General features: G+C 45.1%; 1 protein-coding gene across 1 annotated transcript in view; it reads right to left on the bottom strand.

Moving 5' to 3' along the window:
- Nucleotides 1–24,845, bottom strand: part of LOC120850838 — a 43,450-nt gene extending 18,605 nt beyond the window's left edge. Inside the window, exons 1-4 of the mRNA XM_040223505.3 lie at nucleotides 24,378–24,845; nucleotides 16,040–16,233; nucleotides 12,188–12,417; nucleotides 9,674–9,924 (exon numbers count right to left, since the gene is read on the bottom strand). Of these exons, the coding sequence (XP_040079439.1) occupies nucleotides 9,674–9,924; nucleotides 12,188–12,417; nucleotides 16,040–16,233; nucleotides 24,378–24,491 (789 nt within the window). The 5' untranslated portion in view covers nucleotides 24,492–24,845. The remainder of the gene's footprint in view (nucleotides 1–9,673; nucleotides 9,925–12,187; nucleotides 12,418–16,039; nucleotides 16,234–24,377) is intronic.

The raw sequence follows: 24,845 nt of genomic DNA, 5'->3' as shown, positions 1-24,845 counted from the left end.
CTTGGCACGTGGTGGTGGCAATAAGATGGCTTAGAGTCTGCGGGGCCATTGATTGAATGCGTAGGAAGGAGGGGCTCAAATAACTAGAAAGAAACTGAGTAACGGTTGATAGTGGAGCTTGTTGGTACATACTTGTATATATTTGACAGCTTGAACCAGGGGAAGATATAGAGAAATTGAGACAGGAGAGAATAGACAGCTGACTACCAACGATTATTTAGTGGGAACTTCTTTTTCCTTGCGTGTTTTCAGACACCAACAAAAATTATTACATATTAAAACCTATTATACTAATATAATAATGCATGTGTATGTTTACAAAATTTTCACATTACCTAAACCTAAACTAATATTTTAAATTCACCCGCCACAAGCTCATACTGCCATTTTCTGGACCGTGACGCACCGTAGATATTGTCTCTCCTTTTTGTGAATAGTGATGGACGGGGTGCTGACGCACCCACTCGCTTGTTCTTCGATAGCAAGCGCCTCGAGCATCTCGCGCGCATGAGTATTGTTATTACTGGCTAGGATCTATCTACGGTGCGTCACGGTCCAGAAAATGGCAGTATGAGCTTGTGGCGGGTGAATTTAAAATATTAGTTTAGGTTTAGGTAATGTGAAAATTTTGTAAACATACACATGCATTATTATATTAGTATAATAGGTTTTAATATGTAATAATTTTTGTTGGTGTCTGAAAACACGCAAGGAAAAAGAAGTTCCCACTAAATAATCGTTGGTAGTCAGCTGTCTATTCTCTCCTGTCTCAATTTCTCTATATCTTCCCCTGGTTCAAGCTGTCAAATATATACAAGTATGTACCAACAAGCTCCACTATCAACCGTTACTCAGTTTCTTTCTAGTTATTTGAGCCCCTCCTTCCTACGCATTCAATCAATGGCCCCGCAGACTCTAAGCCATCTTATTGCCACCACCACGTGCCAAGGTAGGCTACTAGCACGTAGCATCAACAAGAATATCATCCTAGATGATGTAAGGCAAGTCTTCGGCCTTATAGCTCCGTCGCAGGGACATGCTATGCGAGTAAGCAAGATCCTCAGGTCAGAGACTTGGCGACAACAACGTCTCCTCACAGATTTTCTACGTGCCAAGTGTCCCCACTACAATGTTTTTATTAACCACCTGACTATCGCAAGGCATTCAACAGAGACCATGTGGACAACACAGTATCTCCCATATTTCAAGGAGCACCTGGCAAGGAAGGACAAGGAACATCCAAAAAGACAGGCCCTTCAAGTCATCGGAGATATCAGTATCTCAAATAAGGCGAGAAACATACTAGAACAAGGGCCGAAGTTTGCTCTACCACCACGGCTACAGCCCATTGACAAGGTTGCCTTGGTCAGAAACATCGCATCCAAGGCTCAAGATGAGAGCGCTTCAAGCATAATCAGTGAAGGGATTGACTGCATCGCAAGCCAAAGAAGCTCAGCAAAAGCAAATAGGAGCTTTGGTACCACAGTACATGAGCTAATCAGCAAAGATCTTAAGCTCTGTGTTTCTGATAAGGAAGGCGGATTTGTGGTCTTAGATTCAGACGCATACGAGGAAAAAAAAGCTTCTGCTGCAATGGCTAAGAACTTCATTCATGTGGAAGAAAAAAGAAGCAAGAAGTCTAAACCAGCAGCCCTGAAGCTACTTGATAACAACGAGCTTAACAGCCTCAGCACAAAAATAAAGAAAACGAAGAAGGGACACCTGCAAGTTTTTTTCTCAGCAAAAACACATAAGGAAGGCATACCGTTTCGGGCCATTGTGTCGGAAAGAGGAACCTGGCAAGTCCATTTGTCGACATTCCTGGCGAAACAGTTGTCCTTGATAGAATCCGACGATCCGTACAGAATTAAGAATTCGGAACATTTAATTGAATATCTTAAGAAGAATGGAGAAAGCGTCACATCTGGATTTTCCATCGATATCCAAGATATGTATTACTCAATCCCACACAGAAGACTCATGGCAATTCTCCGATCCACCATCGAGGAGCAGGGCTCTACAGCGTTTCAGAATACTGCTGGACTAAGTGTGAGCACCTTCTTGGAACTATTAGGTGTATATTTGACTTCCACTGTAGTAGACTTTCAAGATCAACAATATGTGCAAAAGAGTGGAGTGTGTATTGGATCTCGGGTAGCGCCGCAATTGTGTGACTTATTCCTGGGGGCATGCGGAAAGATCATCGCAAGTAATCTGACAGATACAAGGGTCACAGCCATCTTCCGATATGTGGACGATTTTTTAGTACTTTGTGCCACAGAAGGTGACGACCAGAGTGAAGAATGCAAGGATACTATTCTGCAAGTGTTTCAAGAAAGTTGCCCCGAATTGGTGTTCACACATGAATCACCTGTGGACAAAAATATCAAATTCCTAGACCTCGCGCTAATTTTCCAACAAGGGCACGTTTGCTGGAGGTACGAACCCCGGTCAGCAAAAGGGTTTCTGCCGTTTACCTCTGGCCACTCAAGAACTATTAAGAGAGGTATCGCCAGCACGGCGTTAGTTTCTGCCTTAAACAAATCATGTAAACACCAGATAGGGCAGAGCTTTGAAAAACAGATGTCACGATTACGGAATTCGGGATACCCAACAAGTATCTTGGTACCCGTTTGTGAGACCATCTGCAGAAACTTGAAGAGTGCAAAGTCGGGCAAAAAAGTAAACGAGAAAACCCGAAGGAAGATCGCTGTGCTACCATACGTTCACGGGATTACGCACAAATTGAAAAAGATCGCCGCGAGGAATGAGATCCAAGTAGTATGCTCCGCGCCTAACAAAGCGTACTCCATGTGCAGACGAGTTAACAACAAAACAGGCAAAGAAAAAACGTGCGACATTGCCCACAGAACACAATATGTACCATGCATGACAGGAGTGGTTTACAACATTCCCCTTTCATGCGGGAAGTGCTACATCGGCCAGACGGGCCGATGCATTAACGACAGAGCCCGCGAGCACGCAGCATCCCTTAAAGGAACGTCGGCAGGGCATCTTGCAGCTCATTGCAGGACTTGCCACTGCAGTGCAGCGTTCAAGGACATAACCATCCTAGCCAGTAATAACAATACTCATGCGCGCGAGATGCTCGAGGCGCTTGCTATCGAAGAACAAGCGAGTGGGTGCGTCAGCACCCCGTCCATCACTATTCACAAAAAGGAGAGACAATATCTACGGTGCGTCACGGTCCAGAAAATGGCAGTATGAGCTTGTGGCGGGTGAATTTAAAATATTAGTTTAGGTTTAGGTAATGTGAAAATTTTGTAAACATACACATGCATTATTATATTAGTATAATAGGTTTTAATATGTAATAATTTTTGTTGGTGTCTGAAAACACGCAAGGAAAAAGAAGTTCCCACTAAATAATCGTTGGTAGTCAGCTGTCTATTCTCTCCTGTCTCAATTTCTCTATATCTTCCCCTGGTTCAAGCTGTCAAATATATACAAGTATGTACCAACAAGCTCCACTATCAACCGTTACTCAGTTTCTTTCTAGTTATTTGAGCCCCTCCTTCCTACGCATTCAATCAATGGCCCCGCAGACTCTAAGCCATCTTATTGCCACCACCACGTGCCAAGGTAGGCTACTAGCACGTAGCATCAACAAGAATATCATCCTAGATGATGTAAGGCAAGTCTTCGGCCTTATAGCTCCGTCGCAGGGACATGCTATGCGAGTAAGCAAGATCCTCAGGTCAGAGACTTGGCGACAACAACGTCTCCTCACAGATTTTCTACGTGCCAAGTGTCCCCACTACAATGTTTTTATTAACCACCTGACTATCGCAAGGCATTCAACAGAGACCATGTGGACAACACAGTATCTCCCATATTTCAAGGAGCACCTGGCAAGGAAGGACAAGGAACATCCAAAAAGACAGGCCCTTCAAGTCATCGGAGATATCAGTATCTCAAATAAGGCGAGAAACATACTAGAACAAGGGCCGAAGTTTGCTCTACCACCACGGCTACAGCCCATTGACAAGGTTGCCTTGGTCAGAAACATCGCATCCAAGGCTCAAGATGAGAGCGCTTCAAGCATAATCAGTGAAGGGATTGACTGCATCGCAAGCCAAAGAAGCTCAGCAAAAGCAAATAGGAGCTTTGGTACCACAGTACATGAGCTAATCAGCAAAGATCTTAAGCTCTGTGTTTCTGATAAGGAAGGCGGATTTGTGGTCTTAGATTCAGACGCATACGAAGAAAAAGCTTCTGCTGCAATGGCTAAGAACTTCATTCATGTGGAAGAAAAAAGAAGCAAGAAGTCTAAACCAGCAGCCCTGAAGCTACTTGATAACAACGAGCTTAACAGCCTCAGCACAAAAATAAAGAAAACGAAGAAGGGACACCTGCAAGTTTTTTTCTCAGCAAAAACACATAAGGAAGGCATACCGTTTCGGGCCATTGTGTCGGAAAGAGGAACCTGGCAAGTCCATTTGTCGACATTCCTGGCGAAACAGTTGTCCTTGATAGAATCCGACGATCCGTACAGAATTAAGAATTCGGAACATTTAATTGAATATCTTAAGAAGAATGGAGAAAGCGTCACATCTGGATTTTCCATCGATATCCAAGATATGTATTACTCAATCCCACACAGAAGACTCATGGCAATTCTCCGATCCACCATCGAGGAGCAGGGCTCTACAGCGTTTCAGAATACTGCTGGACTAAGTGTGAGCACCTTCTTGGAACTATTAGGTGTATATTTGACTTCCACTGTAGTAGACTTTCAAGATCAACAATATGTGCAAAAGAGTGGAGTGTGTATTGGATCTCGGGTAGCGCCGCAATTGTGTGACTTATTCCTGGGGGCATGCGGAAAGATCATCGCAAGTAATCTGACAGATACAAGGGTCACAGCCATCTTCCGATATGTGGACGATTTTTTAGTACTTTGTGCCACAGAAGGTGACGACCAGAGTGAAGAATGCAAGGATACTATTCTGCAAGTGTTTCAAGAAAGTTGCCCCGAATTGGTGTTCACACATGAATCACCTGTGGACAAAAATATCAAATTCCTAGACCTCGCGCTAATTTTCCAACAAGGGCACGTTTGCTGGAGGTACGAACCCCGGTCAGCAAAAGGGTTTCTGCCGTTTACCTCTGGCCACTCAAGAACTATTAAGAGAGGTATCGCCAGCACGGCGTTAGTTTCTGCCTTAAACAAATCATGTAAACACCAGATAGGGCAGAGCTTTGAAAAACAGATGTCACGATTACGGAATTCGGGATACCCAACAAGTATCTTGGTACCCGTTTGTGAGACCATCTGCAGAAACTTGAAGAGTGCAAAGTCGGGCAAAAAAGTAAACGAGAAAACCCGAAGGAAGATCGCTGTGCTACCATACGTTCACGGGATTACGCACAAATTGAAAAAGATCGCCGCGAGGAATGAGATCCAAGTAGTATGCTCCGCGCCTAACAAAGCGTACTCCATGTGCAGACGAGTTAACAACAAAACAGGCAAAGAAAAAACGTGCGACATTGCCCACAGAACACAATATGTACCATGCATGACAGGAGTGGTTTACAACATTCCCCTTTCATGCGGGAAGTGCTACATCGGCCAGACGGGCCGATGCATTAACGACAGAGCCCGCGAGCACGCAGCATCCCTTAAAGGAACGTCGGCAGGGCATCTTGCAGCTCATTGCAGGACTTGCCACTGCAGTGCAGCGTTCAAGGACATAACCATCCTAGCCAGTAATAACAATACTCATGCGCGCGAGATGCTCGAGGCGCTTGCTATCGAAGAACAAGCGAGTGGGTGCGTCAGCACCCCGTCCATCACTATTCACAAAAAGGAGAGACAATATCTACGGTGCGTCACGGTCCAGAAAATGGCAGTATGAGCTTGTGGCGGGTGAATTTAAAATATTAGTTTAGGTTTAGGTAATGTGAAAATTTTGTAAACATACACATGCATTATTATATTAGTATAATAGGTTTTAATATGTAATAATTTTTGTTGGTGTCTGAAAACACGCAAGGAAAAAGAAGTTCCCACTAAATAATCGTTGGTAGTCAGCTGTCTATTCTCTCCTGTCTCAATTTCTCTATATCTTCCCCTGGTTCAAGCTGTCAAATATATACAAGTATGTACCAACAAGCTCCACTATCAACCGTTGATGAACACTGTCAACGAAAAGGGACTCTCGTCGATTCTATCTTCGTTTTGTATGATATAGAGCTTGAATAAACGCCGTATGGATTACCTTCGTAACACGGTATGTACACATTGTTATTAGTATGCCATTTTTATTCTGACACGACTGCACATCACTGTCAGGCTATAACAGTTCGTGGGAGCTACGTGCAATGCCGGTTCAACCTTCCTTTGCCGAGTGTCACGTCAGTATCGAGTTGCAATCATAGAAGACTGGTCCCGAAGCGCTTACCAACAGCACGAATACAGCACTTCCATCAAACGCGCGCATCCGCTCCAAGTTTGAACAGGTATTTAAGTGGCTCTTGCGTCGGCTCGCTCCTGTATCTCCGAGGCCGCGAAAAACACCGCGGCAATTTGTTTCCATCTACATCGCTTTGCCAACGACTGACACGGACCGCCTTTTACCAACAATGACAGTTGGGTTGACTTCTGGAGTCTTCACTCGCCGCACTTCCCAACAGGCATACCGGCGTATGAGACTAGTCCCATGCTGTCGCTGTAGCGCAACATGTCTCATTGAATTTCGCTCAGCTGCGATGTGTCCATGGCTATCGCGGCAATGAAAGGCGCCGATTCAGAATACGTCGGTGACATCAGCGCAGTAAAACCTACCGGTGCACCCCCAACTCGCCGCCGCTAACGCTCCCATTCTCCTACTGCCGAGAGAACTTCCGGTTCCTGTGCCAGGGTACGTCACGATCATCAAAACTACGCCGCAACTTGTTTTGCGGTCAGTTGGAGGGAAAGAAAAAGTCGATATTTCATTAATTTTTTTGTCTAGAAGTTAATGAACAGAGACGAAAACGGATGCCTGTTCGGCATTCAGTGAGCGTTGAAGGTTTAATGTAAAAGTTATTTGACAAAAGTAAAAAGGTAATATCATGGTCCCTTTAAATGTCCTTTTGGTGTCTTTTTGAGCAAAATATGGGTGTCTCTGTGGTGTCGCCAGGAAGTGGTTGACACTTAGACAATAGAATTTCGCTGCAGTACCCTTTTAATGCTACATGCTATGTTGCATCATGCATCGTAGAATGTACCAACGTCACTAAATGAGCTCAGTTCTGGAACTCCCATGCAGTTTCCCTCTCCCCCCAGTCTGCCTCCCGTCGTTTGAAGCTCCATCTAAATTTTCATTTCAAAACTGTGTGTTCCCTAGAGTACAGGAAAACGCCATCCAAATTCTGTGCCTTGGAACATATGCAATCCATGGAATACACTGCAGTTACCATAACAGCCATTCTCAAAACGGTGGCGCGTCAAGCAACAGGAAGCGGGCTGTGAGGGGAGGGGAGGGTAGGGAAGGGGGGGGGTTATGCTTGTGGGAGCCTGTGGGCTGTTCCGTAACTGGGCTAATCTAGTAATGGCATGTATGATGTATGTGATGCAACGGTATGATGGTTAGGATGTATAGATATATAAATAGAACCAATTGGATGAATAAATGTACAGATACGGCTAAACCACGGAAGCAGGTGGCGGCTTGCGCCACCTGGCAATGGAATAGCCAAGGTTGTCAATCGAGCATTCCCTTTTTGCTAAATCTAGCGTCACCATGATCTTTGGTGTAGTGCGGAGCAATTTTAATTGATTTCACACTTTTGGCGCCACTAGACGCAGGAAATTGTGAATGTATAAAAATGGCAAAATTGGCAAAGCTGTCTGACCCCTGCCATATTCATCTTCCGTATACAGGGAAATACCGTATTTACTTGAGTAATAGCCGCACTGTTTATGAAGGAAGCCTGAGGGTTTGCTTTTCTGCGGAGCACGCAGACTGTCAATCACCGCGTTCGACAGCATGATTCCAGCTGTTTACAGGACAGAGATAACATCTTTGTGTCAAGATACCATCTTTGAAGAGTGAATTTGTATGGAGAATCGTATTCTCAATCTGGTTATTCACTGTTATTTATGTGCAATGCAATGATTGGTTGTATGTATGTTCTATGGTAAAGTAGACGCAAGGGCCTTGTTCATAAATAGTGCGGTTATTACTTGAGTAAATACGGTACAGTCATTTTCTTGGTTAGCATGCTTTATAGTTGAAGTAAGCAGCTCACACCCCGTATACCCTGTATACGCCAGCGGTGTGTGTGTGTGCGTTCCTTGTGACTTTCTCTGTCTTGCATATTTCTTCCTTCGTTCAGCTGGCGTATCCTACAAGCTTACACCCTCAAACATTTACTCAGAGATAGCAAGGCTTGACTTGAGTCAAGGTCAAGCATTCCTAACCCACGGTTTTATGGGCTCCGAAGTATTCCAAACTCAATCTCTAGGCTAAAATATCCAAAAGATACAAGTACCAATAAAAAAATCAGCGTTGTGCAAATATTTGAAATTTCAAATAGTAGCTTCAAATAATACACTATACGATATTCACTTTGTAACAAAATGCGATATTTTTTTTTTTTTTTTTTTTAAGGGTTGGTCGCACTTCTTATTGAGCACGGGTGCACTGCGGAGAAGCAACGCCTGCAAAACTGAGCTCCGCAGGTGTTGCATCTCTGCAGTGCATCGGTGCTCGGCAAGAAGCGCACTCAAGAAAGTAACCTGCCGCAATCAACACTTGGAAAAATAGGAATATTGCAATGGCGTGCTTGGGAGAAAAGCATATTTTCAAAGTGGGATGGTGCATGCACCTGCCTGGTGTATTAAAAAAAAAAAAAAAGGAAACTTTGTGAATGGGGATATATCTACAGTGCAGTAAAATTTTGAAAATTAAACTGTGGCTTTTAAGCAGGAGTAGTTAGGCAGAGATGCCTTGACAACCTGCATTCATCATTTGTAATTCCTTTTCTCATTTTCAAATTCGAGATTAAAGAAAGAATATTTGCATATAGCAAGATTTGTAAACCCACTCAAGTAGCTATAGCTGGGCATGTCTCTAGGTTTCATTTTATGGCAAATCCGTGATTTACTTGCCATCCCAAGGTATCGGACTTTCTGAGGTCACATTATGTAAATATACGTTAGATTAAAATCAGCTTATAGATGGACAAATGGAAGCTTGGGAACAACCTTCATGAGCTTAACTGGGTTTTCGGTTAAGCATGGTGTAACAATAGCAAAATGCTTGAAAAAGCTATTTGATATTCAATTCAAATATATTCGGGCAAAACCACTATCAGTTTCAAATTCACTTTGAGCTCAAAATCCACTAATCGCACATGACTAAAAAAAAAAAAATATTGCAGCTTTTTTTTGTTTTTTTAACTCAACTTTATATCACAAAGGCAGTCATATAAAGTTGAGTTGCACATTACCGAGATTCCCATTCTGTCTTCTCCCAGCAGAACACTGGTCGACAGTAAGAAGCCTCGTTGGTAGTTACCCGGGAAATTTCCTTCTCCAATAGCATGTGGCGCTTCACAAAATAAAAAAAATAAAATAAAGAAACGAAACAGACAGCTTTATTTCTGCATTTGCAGCCCGGACGCTTACCGGAGGGAGCGACAAGGAAGGGGAAGCCCCACTCACCTCGGTGCAGAGCTCCTCTATCCTCCGCTGCCGGTAGAGGACACACAGCAGCTGCTCGAGGAACTCCTGGCCCTCGAGGGCCCCCTCCACCCTCTCGAGGTCCAGGTGGTCCTCTTCCGACCTCCCCTCGGCGCTCCCCCTGCGCGCCACCCGCGCCAGCTGCTCTCGGCACAGGGCCTCCACGACGCTGTCCTGCTCCCAGAAGCGCAGGCACTCCAGGTGGTTCAGCAGGTTTCCCTCAGAGCACACCGCTGCAAACCACGTTCGCCGGGGCGTTGGTTCGGACAAAGCAACTGGGCACCGCGCGTCTTTTAGCAGATAACTCCCCGGGAACAAAGCCCAGTCTTCGGCACTTTCCAGCAACACTAGGAACAATGTCACTATACTCAATGAAAAGGGGAGAATGGAAGGGCGTCTGTTTCTTCATTGCCTTCCGACGCGCTTTGGCTGCGTTATCGAAGATGGGAAGCTCGCACTGGAAGCTGAAATTCCTCTTTGCTGCGCTTATCCTGTCAGTGACCATAGATAACTTGGTTGTGGAGCTCCCATGCAAAAGTGAGCACCGCCTCTCCCCCCAAAGGCCACCACCAGCCGTTCAAAGTGCCGCCCAAAGGTCGTGATTAAAAACTGATATTATGGGAAAAGCTACGGTAAAGCACCACCTAGACACCAAACTTCAAAACCTGCGTGTTCCATGGAGTACACAGTAGTAGTTACTGTAAGCCGTCCACGAAATCATGACGCTTAAAACAACGAGAGGCAAACCTCTGGGGAAGGGCACTGCACGTGAAATCACAGTTCGCACCTAGCGAACTGTGCGGGTACAGACCCCGCGACACAAGAGGAGTGCCGGAGCGAGGCACATGACGCCATGTTGGCGGCTCAATATTTTTAAAGCGAAAGCATTAACTGTCCCATGGAGCGAGCTATGTCATCAGCCCCGCCGAACGACAGATAAATTCCCGAAGCCGCAATCTCAGGCATCCCAGCTTCGAAAAACGCAAAAAGCCAAAAAGCTGAGGCATAGGCTTCCATTGGCTCTCGTGCGGCGGTGCAAGCCGAGGCGAGGCGTCTCACGTCGGACACCCGCCAGGCGGCTACGACTGCCCGAGAGGCTTTCCCCTCCTCCTGTCTAGCAAATTATTATTTTGAAATTCCCCGACCTTTCCAGGTTTTCTCTGACAATTTCAGGTGAAATTCCATGACCACCGTAGAGGCGGTTAAATATATGCGACCATTACAACACAATATATTGAGCATTGAGCACTTTGAGGATTATTTTGCACGGGCTTAATCCAACTTGCATATTCTGAAATAATCGGTTTTGTCCAGTCCGGATTAAACGAGCAATTTCTTGCCGCCGACATCGTCGGTGAAGAGGCCTCTTCCGGAAACACGATGAAAACACGACGCTCAACCACACACGTCAATAACCGAATGGCAGCGTGGCCGCCAGATGTACACTTTTGGATAGTTTCGGTTTAAGGCTTGGATCGGATTGGGGTCTGCAGCTTTCCCATCTGCTACTAAATCTAGTAGCTCTAACTGGATCTAGCCTAGTGTCGCACCCTCGATCCGATCCAAGGCTTGGACTGGATTTGTCGGCAGTTCCTTTTGCATTGGGTAGCACATTCTACATCGGGTAAGTAGAACCCGCGCTCAGCTCTAAGCAGAATTTATTGCCTATTTTACTGCCCCCCAAGTCCTCAAGTCTATGCTCAGGGCATTCAGTGGCATTTCCGGTTCATTTTCCCTGACTGGGCTCGCTTTGTGACAGTATCCCTGACAATTCCCAGTTTTCCCGGTCGCTAGACACCCTGACTGGGTGCACCCGCTCCGCCCGCCGACAATGGAGTCTCGAAGCACCTGGCACCCCCCTTCCCCCCTACGAAAAGGAAGCAGACGGCACACGATGAAGAGGAGCGGAAGAACAACATTCATGCTTCCACATTCACAACTCATAAAAAGTGCTTTAAGTGTCCTCAGACTTCTTTTTTTTACTGTGGTTACTATGAGTGTATAGAAAGCAGCTTTTTGCGTAAAAACGGAAAAAGCTTTTTCGTAGGATCTTTTATTAGAGATTAGTACAGAATGATCGGAGTTTGATGCTTTCACAAAATTTTAGTTTACAAGGTTTTTTGGCACAATTAATATTGGTTTTAAACAACCATGTCTCAGCAGTGATTTTAGGACCTGGGCACGCTCTAACTTCAGTGGTAATTTGCGGCGCGTCCGCATGGGGGACGGGAGTTGGCATCCCTGAAGCCCCTTCCACCGTTATATGTATCGGCACCAAAATGGTCGATCAAAGCTAAAATTGAACAGTCACAGCGGATGCTATTGAATGCGATACTCTGGAAACATTCAGTGACTCCAGGCGAAGGCACTCAAACAACTGCACTACCCTCCTTCTCTTTTGCTCTCTTCAGTGTCACCATGTACAGGACTTCACGTGCAAACTTTTGGGATTTTTTTGCAGGTCTATTTTGCATTTTGCTCATGCTTACGCCCCACCTTTGGACAGAAGAATGCAGGCTTCAGGGTCCGTGGCATCGAGCAGCCTCTTCAGCAGCGAGCCCTTGCCGGGCGAAGTCGTGGCCGTCAGCAGGACGTCGCACACGGACGAGAAGGGGATCACCATTGGCCCCAGGACGCTACAGCAGCTGGTGATGGCATCGAGCAGCTCCTCCTTCAGGACCTCGGGGATGTCGGCAGAGGACGCGCTGACGAACTTGAACGTCTCCCTGCACGTCCATGTGCAAACAAAGCCTTAGAATTTGGTGGGGGGCACCCTTTTCCCCGATTGGTCCAATTCGGACAAACCTTGAGAATGTCCGACCAAAAAAACTGTTCTTGCTTTGGCTGCCGAGAACAAAGGGAAAACTCGGGAAACAAACCGAGGAAACAGATTCGCCAACAATTTTAAACTGTCCCGCGGGTAGTCAACCTTAAATGAGATCCACTAAAAGGCTCCAATGAATGTACAGTGTGCTTAAGTATAGCACATACTGTTAAAAAGAAAAGAGGAGGATCGTGCACATACTTTCCCACAAAGCAAACACGGTTCAATCACTGCAATCAATGGAGGAAGTTAAATAGCAGTGTCCACAAACATTTTGGGACAGAACAGCAGAATTTTTGCAAATTCCCAAGTGTTAACACATTTATTAAGGAGGTAAGAATTTGTTCTAGTTTCGAGGGCATATTTCACTGATTATTTTAAAAGTATAAAATTGTTTTATATGCAAAATTTATGTTACAGTAAAACCTCGTTATAACAAAATGGGATATAACAAACTAATGGATATAACAAAGCAATCATAATTCCCCTTGCATGCTAATAGGGAAGAAATGGACATTGGCTATAACAAACTAATGGTTATAACGAAATAATTACGATCGCTACTTCAACTTTGTTATAACGAGGTTTTACTGTATGTTCGTTGGATTGATGGAATGTGCATAATTTACATTAATATTACAAGTGTTCTGTTTGTGTTGCCTTTGTATGAAAAAAATGTACTCGTCTGTGTTTCGTCCTCTCTCTTTTTTATACTTTCTGTTATCTAGTACATCTTACCAACACGCTCGTTAGAAACAGAAAAGCTCTTACTCGTTTGATTTCGTCATTATAATCTGCCACGGACATTTAAATTAAAGGAGCTGTGCAACGATTTTAACGTTGAAAGAATTGGCACCTTCTACTTTTGACATTGTTAACCTTGTCACAAAGGACGGAAAACACACCCCCTTCCTTCAAAATGTTGCGATTCCGCCGCGTAATCGCAAGGCAAAAATTAGAATATTCCTCGACCTGCAGCAACGAGCGGCGGCCATGAGAAACATGCAGCATGACGTCAATGGGGGTCTTATAGAAAGATATCAAGTTGTGTGAATACCTGCTCAGTAAAAGGTAACTTTTCTATAAATCTTGTCGTTCCAACATAAATATAAATGCATCAAAAACCTGGTATCATCGACAAAACTTTTATTATATGGAGTTTTAATGGCGCCATCTATCCTAGGTCCACAAAACCGTCAGCTCTAACTGCTACCGCGAACAGCGGAACAGCCGCCAGAAGCCGGAGGGGGAGGGGTGCAGAGCCGGACGGGTATGGCCGGACCCGGATGAGACTTTCCTCCTTTCACCAAATTGTTTGCGCTGCTCCCACCAGCACGTGGTCACGTGGTCACGCGGTCGCAAGCGGATGAGTTCTCGCTGCTTACTGATGGGCTCTAGAGAGAGAGCTTCACCGGAACCCCGCGTCACCCCCATTGACGTCACAGCACACGTGACTTGGAGGATGGCATACCTGCCAACCTGTGGACTGTCAAATTCGTAAAAGTTTCGCAGCCACGCCGGGGGGGGGGGTTACGCGAAGCGATGTGCAGCTTAATGTCAGCCTGGCCAGCGTGCGAAAAGCTTACATCACACGTGCACGTGCCACAGAATCCAAACTTCTCTCGCTTTTTGGGCAGCCCGAAGCACGGAAATTTCGACGTGTAGGACTTCAGGAACACAAGAAAGTACCTCTTTCGAGGTTTGGAGTTCGGCATTGCGCCGCGAAGCCACAGTGACCAGGAGAATGATAACACGTGCAACAAACACAGACGCCATACTTCTCGCCTCAAAACTGGCCGAAGCAGCGAGGCCCAACAAAGTCTGAACACGCCGAACCAACGTGCACCCGTGCACCGCCAAACACACGAACAAAGGCTTTGAGCTTTGGATTGGTTTTCGATCCATGGCCACCGAATAGACGGATAGTAAAAACCACGACGCTGCTGTGGACGGTACCTATCGTCCTCTTGTGGCGGTGCAAGATACCGCCAACAACAAAAAAAAAAAAAAAAAAGTAAAAAAAAATTTAAAAATATATTTTTCGTAAGATTTGAAGCAAGATTCGCAAAATCGTAAACTTAGTCCCAATTCGTACATTTTACGAAAAATTCGGAAGAGTTGGCAGGTATGAGATGGTGAAGGAGTTGAGGGGTGCCGAAAACCTCAATCTTTATCCATTTTTAAAATAAAAACTAGGACCTGTAGGCAAAAGCGGTTTTTTGTTCTTTACTTCAGAAAGGTCGAGACACAAACTCCCAAATTATTTAAGCAAAGCACTGAAACTGTTGCACAGCTCCGTTAAGGCTTCCAAAGCAGGTTTCGAAGTGCATCTGGGATGCACCCTTCATGCACTCAATGTCAAATATTCACAGCTTGGCACTGAGTGCAAGATCGACAATTAAGTGTATTCCCCCATACCACACAGAGTTTTCAGCACACTATGCCCATTCCCAAAACAAACTGTGTTTTAAGATACAACGACCCCAACTTTGCACACCTCTGGTGTTATACGTTATGAGACAGATCAACTGCTCGCGCAAGAATACCATCTGCGCTGCGACACGCTGCTTCATTTGCTCAGAATTCAGCACAGATGGCCTTTAGTGGACTGCAACGACTGGCTCTCCTGTGCCCTATGAGAAGAAGGGTGCACAAACCTCCCTTCTAACAGTATGTGCTATGCCTGAACAGATTCCACAGTTCAGGGCATTCCTTCTACAGCATGTAAACTAAAGCTTCCGAGGCACTTTAGACGGCCCGGAAAAATCAGTCTCTCAACGTATTGCGCTGCAATTTACTACTATGAAGATGAAAGCAGGTGGTCGAAGTTTACAATGAAAAAATCAAGGAATAAACTTACTTTGTTCGAAAGAAAAAAAAAAAAAATCTGTTCTGGGCAATCTGTGTTGCGCCGCCATTTTGCAGACGATACACGTGCAGAGAGAAGTGCTGCCGACAGATGGCGTACGCCGAATTGAGGTAGCGTCAGCTGATTCGGGTTGATAGCAGAGAATCTCTCAAAAGGACCTGAATTGGTTGGCGCTCCCTCGATGCAATGTTAATTGCCCAACACACGTTTTTTATTTTTTTTAAACGAGGCAAGTTAATTTTTTTATTTGTTCACTATAAACTCCCACCACCTGCTTGCATCTCTGTAGTAAATTGCTGCACGATACATAGAAAAACAGACTTCTGCAGGTCGTCTAAAGTGCCTTAGAAGCGTTAGTTTACGTGCTGCACAGTCGCTGACAGTATAACAAACACAGAATATGGCCTATTAAGTTGATGCTTGTTTCTTCGCGATTCATTGTTTGGCACTCCCAGTGGCAACTGACGCAATCTCACTGGCTGTGGAGCGATAACAACATGCTCGGGCCTTGACAGCCCAAAATTTCATAGGGTATCAGTGATTACTGCGCAGACAACCAATGTTATTACAGACTGTTGCACGGCACCGGTAATGTTCGAAGAGCCGAACGAAGCGGGTCGAAGACTCGACAAAGGGATGGGCAGAAAGCACTTACAGCGAGAGGACCCGAGCGGCGTCCTCATAGGGCAGAGCGCGATACCAGGACGTCAGGGTGGCCCAGCAAGAGACGAGAGACATTACGCGCTCCCCGGCGTCCCGGCCCGATTCGTTGTCGGAGTCGCCCAGGAAACGCAGGAACTCCTGCTGTGCAATCGAGGGCCTCCTGTCCCCCAATCGTCTCCACAGCCGCTGCGAGAAAAGGGAATGAGGTTCAATCAAACAGCTTCCACGCTACTTATATGCTCATCACCGAGGCCCGCGCACCTATTCTCTTGCGGAGAGTGTATCCACCTAAACGGTACCAGAGCCACTAAGTAGGCTATGCTTAAGAGTAGCGGCACTCTTTTTCCCAATTTTCTTATGGGCCCGCCATCTTGTTGCTTAGTGGCGCCCACAATGCGCACAATGGGCGATTGCTGCAATTGGATAATGCGACTTTCTGAGGTTGAGATGAGGTATCGGGGAGTTCAGGCGATATCGTTTTGCTCTGTCGCAGACTGTTTCAACATTTCTGGAGAAGGAAAAAGCGTTCCCTGCTGTTTCAGATAAAGCTTCAGATAACTGGCAACCATAATTTTAACCATCAATGGTAATGGGCGCAAGTTACCGCCTGTTATAAAAGATACAGCCATTATTATTAGAGTCCTGCGCGGACAACAGTTTGATTATCCGCATCCGATCTGCATCCGCAGACTATATCCGCATCCACAAACTTTTCACATTGTTGTATCCGTATCCGTATCCGAACTGCATCCGGAAAATGTGGAACCAGCTCCAACACACAATCCAGACATTCATTGTATATCATAATATCAAGCATTAATGAAAAAAAATACAAATACAAATAGCACTTTTTAAGCTTTTTGCTTATCTTTGTACAAAGAAATCTTCGGGTCACCATTCAAAGGGGATGTCATTTTATCATTATCAGTTAAATCATATTTATATGAAAAGCGATCAGCCTTCCCGAGACACCGCGCATCGAAGAAAAAATGATCTCAGTTATGTGATCGTACAAGGAGCCTGCGACACTCTGCCCCCAAAAAATGCATAAAACTTTTTTTTTTTTTTTTTGCTTTGTAACACTTATTTTTTGGGGACACAAACTTTTGAAACATAAAAGTTAAAAAAGTGCATACTAAATTATGACATTTTAGTTACACCAGACAATTAAAAAGTAAGACAGGTTCATATTTGTCCGGCTTTGACGCCCTGGCGTCGTAGTTGGACGAATATGAACTACCAGACTTCTTGGCTAGGACTCAAAGCATACAAGAAAGAAACACGCAGGCAGTTTACGGGCTGCCTATGTGAGTGCGCTGTCGATTTTGAAATTTTACAAACCGTGGAGCTTTTGTTTTTGGAAGCATGACCACACTCTTCTTTGCAGAGAGGGGGACGTTTCTTCTACTTTCTTGTGACTTGTACGTTTGAGGTTTTCTTTGCCCGGAGAAAGTTTCCACTCTTTCCCTGCCAATGCACTAGCTTTCTCGGGACAATTGATGCCCTGCAATCTTTACTTTTTCTGTAGATAGCATTTTTGACGAGAGGAAACACATTAACTGAAGCAATCTTCACTGAGAATCAGATCTTTCTTAGGATCTCTATCGTTTCCTCGAAACGCGTTTTGTGGAAACATGTTTCATGGACAACTTTTCATGGACATACATTTCATAAACACACTGTTTTGTCGACACTGTATGTTTTGTGGGCACATGCCCCTGCGACATTTTGTCGACGACTCATTTTTTTACTAAGCCGCTAAAAGCTAGCGTGCAATTCACTAAGGCGAACTTAACCAAACCATGCTCCCCTCCCCTCTGTAATCCACGCGAAATGCAGAAAGTTTGTTACAAAAATAGCAGGGCTGTGTGCGACGAAACGTCTCAGGTTTTTCGTGGAAGCGAACATAAGAAGCCTTTCGATCAAATGTTGCATGTCAACGAAACAAACTGTAGATGAAAAGTCAGTTATCACAAACTGAATGCCACCGGGCAAAATTTTAGATCCGTATCCGCGGATATTCGCATCCGCAGCCCCCGACATCTGCATCCGATCCGCAATCCGCCAAAATTTGTCCAATTTTTATCCGCATCCGCCTGTTTACTCTGCAAATATGCAGGGCTTTAATTATTACTCATTCATCCATCTGATGGCTAAAGTGCTGCTACACTGAAGCGTAACTCATTCAGTGGCTTATTCTGGACAACGTAGAAAGTGAACCCAGCAAATGATCAGCCATTCCCAAACATTCTATCTTCTCTAGATTCCAGGCCGGAAAATGTCGGATGCAGATATGACTACTTGTGCGAGAATGTCTTGCCTGCCTCATCGTTTGTTAGGCTCCTTCTGGAGATTGCAATGGCTTGATGGATGCCCTACAGGAAAACATAAGTGCACACATTACTCGGGTAAATGTGGATGTGCCAGTGTAAGATGCCAGACATAAAAATAAGTGCGTTTGTCTCCCTTTTTTGTGACTACCAGTATCAGGCTTTTTTCGACATAAACAGTCGCCAGCTCGTCCTTATCCAAGTGTCATTTCAGTGAAGCTTAGTTAGTATAGTGTATTCGGGAGATTGTATATTGTAGTTTTCTCCTCATCAGATGCCATTAGTTCCGAGAGGGAACACAAGCGTCGCAGCGGTCGCCACGCCCCGATTGGGTGAAGTGTACCGCGACGTCAGAGGAAGGACACTGCCTCACGATCTCGCACCCGGCTCGCTTCCCTGCCTCAATTTCAAGGTTTAGCCGTTGTGTGCCGCAAGTACTCCGAGGAGCGGGACCTTGTTTACCCGGTGTACAAGATGCTGGGTTAGGCCGATACCAACGTGCTTTCGTACCTTCTATAAGTGTGCTTGTCACTTTGACCTTTATAATTGGGTTAAAAATCCCAAAAGCTATCGGCAGAGGCGATACCGCCGATGAACCTCCCTGTTGGTCCACACGGTACAAGGCAATCGTGCGAGGGGCCGGTGAAGCGGCGGCTAAGTGTTTCAGACGCTGGAATTCTATTCCTTGCATGTTCACGATTTAGGAGAATATTACATACTGCTTTGCAGGCCTTTCAAATGGCATTTATATCAAAAGCCTTTGGGCGGTCAGCAAATTCACTCGCGACCCCGACTCTGCGCGTACCACTCAGCGTGCGCTGGTTTTTCAAAGGTCTGAAGACCTTTGAAGTGTTTGTGGAACAGGGTTGTTTTACAACAATGTAGCTTCTTCGAGAATTATGATATAGTTCATACACGTATGCAGGCATGTTTTATTTTTTAGAACATGCACATTCCTGGAAATGAGTTTGTACGGTAGCAGGAAAAACGGACGAATTGCCCCCAGTTGCCTATAGGAGATGTATTGAGCTGCCCAAAATATGCGCAGCAATAGTGCCATACTTTGGAATGCTTATACTTTTTCTTGGCATTCTTCCTTTATTCCAGCTTTGTGTATTCGGAAAAAACAGTGTTTAGTATGAATTGTCATTTCCAACTTAAAGAGACATTGCTGCAGGTGCCCAAAAGCTTCCTCAGCCTCAAAACTCCCTACAGATGGACCCTCTGACAACAGAGGAAAACAGGAGCAGCATCGAGCATTCGAACGGCTATCCAGTGGTAGATGCTGCACTAATAGCAGAAAACGTGGAACCTGTGAAGGGCGACAGTTTGTGTGATCAAAGCTCCTTGTATTTTAGCTTCAGGACAATTTGATTCAGCTAAAATCTCAATTTTTAGAGCCTAAGAAACTAATAATGGGCTAAACACCTTCACCTACATTTGTTGTACATTACTTGAGTGATATTATAAAGAAGTCCACAGATAGCACCAGTCGAGTCCATTGAAATACTATCTGAATCCAGCAAAGACCAAATGCAAGCAATATAAACAGATTTAAATAAAGAACTATATATGCCTGTGTTCATTCTTTTTTTACTTTATCCCTGTACTTGGGCTGTCTCACTTGTGATTCTCTCTCCATGGCCCAGACTACATTTAACATGTTGCGCGAGCAGCATGCAACTTTTCTGCTTCGGCGTTTTTGTTTAAAAACAGATACAAAAAAAAAAAAAAAAGTATGCATAAGCTGCCAATTCATTCAGACCATTGTGTGAGATGCAAATCTATAGTGATGCTCCTGCAACTGTGGCCATATTTCTTCATTTTCATATACCAGCTGCGATTCATGCCTTGCCTGCCCCAGAGCCGTATATGTAGAGAGTTTGGTCAATGGGAGGTGCGGGCAGAGCCAGGGCATGCGGCAGACTCGGAAAGAGGGCTTGGCATGCTTTCTTGACCAACCAGAAGCCGAAAAGAATCCCCTAGCGGTGGTAGCAAGAAACAGTTCTGAGCCGATCAATCATCGAAGGTCTCTGCTCGTATATGGTTTTAATAAGTGCGTAAGAGTGAAGTGTAGTAACTCTTTGTGGTTGAAAATAGGGTTCACGTGTTGTTTCATCATGATCATGCAGAAAGATGTAAGAAACGAATGCGCCGCTCAACTCTGTTTTGCGCGGACAGAGTGTGACCGCTCTGACGGCAGATTCCCGGCGCTCGGCGTTTGGCGTAAGGATTATGTCGATCTTTCCGCTAGTCGCACTCTTCCACCATCATTTTAGATGAGTGTGATTGAAACATCACGTACACCATATTTTCAGCCATCGAGAGTTACTCCAATTCAGTTATCAGGTTTGTTTCTCGCGACCACCGCCAGGGTATTATTTCCGGCTTCTGGTTGGTCACATTCAAATTTCTGAAGACGCCCTGGAACACGCCCAGCCCGCTTTCGGCCAATGGCGCCGCTTCATTTGTCTCCTATACTTCCCAACGAATGGCCAAACTCTCTACATATACGGCTCTGGCCTGCCCTGTCAGCCATGACTGAAATGTTGGTTGAAGTTTCGTCTGTAGCTAGAGGCCATACTTGAATAAAGCCACATATAAAAATTTACACTTCCAACGAAAAACGTGCACAAAAATATTAAATAGAAAGGAGCGCGTCGAAAGCAAACGTCGTCACAGCCTCCGCAGGGCGAGCGGAGCGAGTCGGGCAAAAATTCTGTCCTTGCCGGCATGTCACCCCGGTTCACCGTAAGAGGGCGCCATGCAAACTTCTTGGGGGTAATAAGGTAATTCGACTTAGCCGAGTATTAAACGACCAATGAAATGTTCCAGGTGAGTTGCCATAGTGCCCCCGTGTCTCTAACTTCAAGTCGTATTTTTGTACAGAAATGTGCAATGACTATCCAGATGCCTTCAGTGCTCACATTGCGTTCAGAGTGTCTTATATTGACTGTGATAAATAAGAAAAGTATCCAGCTGATGTTGGCAAAGTTTGGAAGGCATTCTCAATTTCTCCTAAACCAGCCAATCATCCCAGTATAATATCTTGCAGGCAGCACAATCACGGCATGTAAGAGATCCTTTATCTATAATTTAATTTATTAGATTTTCTACCTCAAATGGAGGAGACTAAGAAAAAAGGGTGCAGTGAGATAGCTTGACAGGTTCCCAACCCTTTTCCACTGGCATATAAGCATACATACAATTAACTACCTGACATACAAGCAACCACCTACTTCCCAAAGAAAGAGCTGAAGGCAACAAGTCAGTTGGCACTCTCCAGTAAGGGAGCAAACCAGCAATAACATGCAAAGGAGAGAAACCCAAATTAAAACTAATAAAGACAGCTGGATCAGCTGTCATTATTAGGTCAGGTCAATAGGCGGCTGCAGTGATGTCGTCAGCACTCTCTGCTTGAACAACGATGCAGCTTCTGGAGCGAGTTACACTGTTGGAGAAGCCACTGCCTCACAAAGTGTGCAAGGCTCGTAATCAGCGTTCCGCGTTTTCGGGGTCTATTTTCCCTCATATTCAAGGGCGTTTTCTTGAGGTGGGCTTATGCTGAAGAAAACAGCATGCAAAATTCCTTCCCTCTTTGCTGATTGATTGGAAAACAACAGACAAGCAACCACTGCAAGTGTAACAAATTACAAGATCAAAAATCCCCCTACAACATGTAAAATAAAACAATTGAAAATCCATGTTCATTGGTGTCTGTTCCACATGGCACTCAAGTGCAGCATTACGGAAAGAATCAAGCAGCAGGGAATGTTAAAGAGAAAGTGCACTAGGACTAAAAATACAATTTACAAACTCGCTCGTTTTTGCTTTGAGAAAAGAGGTAGTTTTAAGCATTGTTCTTACACCGGCCGCACGGAGTAGTTCTTACAGGATTTGGTTGTGCTCAGATTTAAACCTGTATGTCTTGATAACATAACACAAATCTAATACAAAATGCACCTATGTATGTATATCTTAATTCTTTACATAAAGGGGGAAGCTGTACTTTTCTTTAGTACGGTTCTTGAGGTGAAAACGAGTATAGTTGCATACTCAGTTGCTCAAAACGTCTCGTGTTAACGCGTATCTTCACAGAAATAATAGCTATACCATAACCAGTGTGCACCATTACAACTGCTCTTCCATATCAAGGCACCTCCTAATAGAAAGAATATAAAACCAAACTGCAACGACCTAACTGCATTTTCTGTTCCAACTTTTTTTTTTTTTTCTATCCAAAAATTAGATTGATGTTTAGCATACCCTTATCAGTTTGAGGCTGTACCATTTTGTGACTTGTACAAAAATGATTGTACTGAATCTAGTGCATGCGAGTGGCATAGCCAGGAATCATTTTCCAAGGGGAGGGGGATCAAAATGCATGTGAGCATTTAGGGTGCCACTGATCTAGTGTCGATGTCACTACATCTTGGTTGTTTAATATCCAAGACCGCATCCCATATTAACCTCCTCTTCTTTTTTTTTTTCTTCTAAGGAAGAAACATTTGCAACAGCGCGAAAAGGTATTGTGCACATGTTGCCCCGCATAAAACAAAGCCTACAAGTACAATACGTGCGCTTGGATAACGTGTCCATATCGACAATAGCGATATGAAAAACGTATCAGTTGGGCCCCATTCGTTCCAGCCCATCCGAACAAAATCATCGGCTTCGCGCAAACCACTATAAATACGCTCGAGAGGTCACATCGACAAATTCCCAAGAATGACGTTTGTGATCTGAGACACATCCTCGATAAACAAACAGCCGTCAAACTTTCCAGACTTTTCAGTCGGATCGCGTACTCCGCGCTGCGTGGTAGATCGAGCAAGCCTAGCAAAAGGATGAGCCCGCCATGCAGCGCAAAAAAAAACCGGGCTTCGTGAGCGAAGCCGAGACCGCCGCGAGCAAAACCTTCCACCCGCACGTAAACACAACTCGGAACGGTATGTCCTATTCAAAAAACATAATCACACACACACACACAAAAAAAAATATATATATATATCGTTTCAGTCGCGATATTTTCGCGATGCAACACAAACGACGTTGGCAAGTCCTGCGCCGGACAGCTTCAACGGGGAAAGCACGATTTATATTTAGGACATTTTACGTGTCCATAACACCGCAGCAACTAACCGGTCGTCAGACAAAGCGGAACGAGACTTTAGACAATCCATCATGACGGGAAAAGGATACCGTTTTTTTGTTTTTTCTCGAAGCTAAATTATACTCGTTAAACCTTTTCTCACGATTACAAACGCTAACATGGGATCCCAACGCTCTTTCGAGCACGGAGTATTTGCAGTATATTTTAAAAACAGGAGTTAACTAACCGTGAAAGGCATAACCATTTGACGATCGAAACGGTCTTACGACGCCACGCTGGTTACTGGCGGAGGTTAGGGGATATTAAAACACGCACAACATTTTCGCCTGGGAATCAATTGTTTTCTTTCGCTAATAAACAGGCATGTGCCGAGTCCAATCAACATGAATCTCTGTCAGACTCAGACATTATGTTCAGTGTTCAGTTCACTGACGTGGTTTTGATGCCGCAGTGCGTGTAGTAATCGATGAGAAGAGCGACGACGAAAAATAGCATTTGAACTCGAGTGTCACGGAATATGTCGGCGGCCGCGCTTTTCAACAAGCGTCACGCCCAGACGTCGCGCCGCAATTGCAACCCAAAACACGAATCGTGCACGTCGTAAGCAAATGCCCCCGCACGCGGTGCTCGCCCCAAAGACGTTATGAGCAATAGTGGCCCGAAAGAGGTCCATCGGTCGCGAAACGACGCAGCCGCGGCGGCCGGTGTTCCCTGTCCCCGGTGCAGTCGAGTTCGCAAGGAACTCTCGATTGATGATTAAGCCTACTGTTCCAATAATAAATAAATAACCACTCGACCGAAACGCAACCTGCAGGGAGCGCCGTGCACGGTCCCGAAGAAACCTCCGGTCCCTCGAAGAGCGCAAAGAGAAGGAATCGTGATCGTACCTCTGGCGAAAAGTGCACTGAATCCATCGAGATCGCTTCGCATCTTTCTGTGGTCGGAGCGGCTGACACGGCCGCCATATTGAGATCTGGGCTTGTCACGAAGCGTTCGGGCATCTCATTGGCTAAACGTTGAAATGAAGGGTTCCCATTGGATCCAGATTGTATGATGGCGGAATCTCATTGGATCAAGGAGAAGTATCATATCCGGAATGCATAGTACTCGGCGGAGAACCACGGTGAGGTGACCTACGGAAGAAAACACACAAACGCGCACGGCGAAACATTCGGCTCGAAGCGCGACCAGCGCGACCACGCGCCTGGTCCCGACTGGCTCGCACGCATCACAACGTCGCCGCCGACCACTACCGCTCACTTTGATCGCAAATATCTGCTCCGAAGCAATCGCTGTAAAATGCGGCCCGCTGCCATCATCCCACCACTTCAAGAAGTTCAAGACAGCCCCCTAAC

This window comes from Ixodes scapularis, unplaced genomic scaffold (genome assembly GCF_016920785.2).
Source record: "Ixodes scapularis isolate PalLabHiFi unplaced genomic scaffold, ASM1692078v2 PGA_scaffold2__306_contigs__length_199485367, whole genome shotgun sequence".
Taxonomy (NCBI): domain Eukaryota; kingdom Metazoa; phylum Arthropoda; class Arachnida; order Ixodida; family Ixodidae; genus Ixodes; species Ixodes scapularis.
This window is presented reverse-complemented; position numbering and strand designations above follow the sequence as displayed.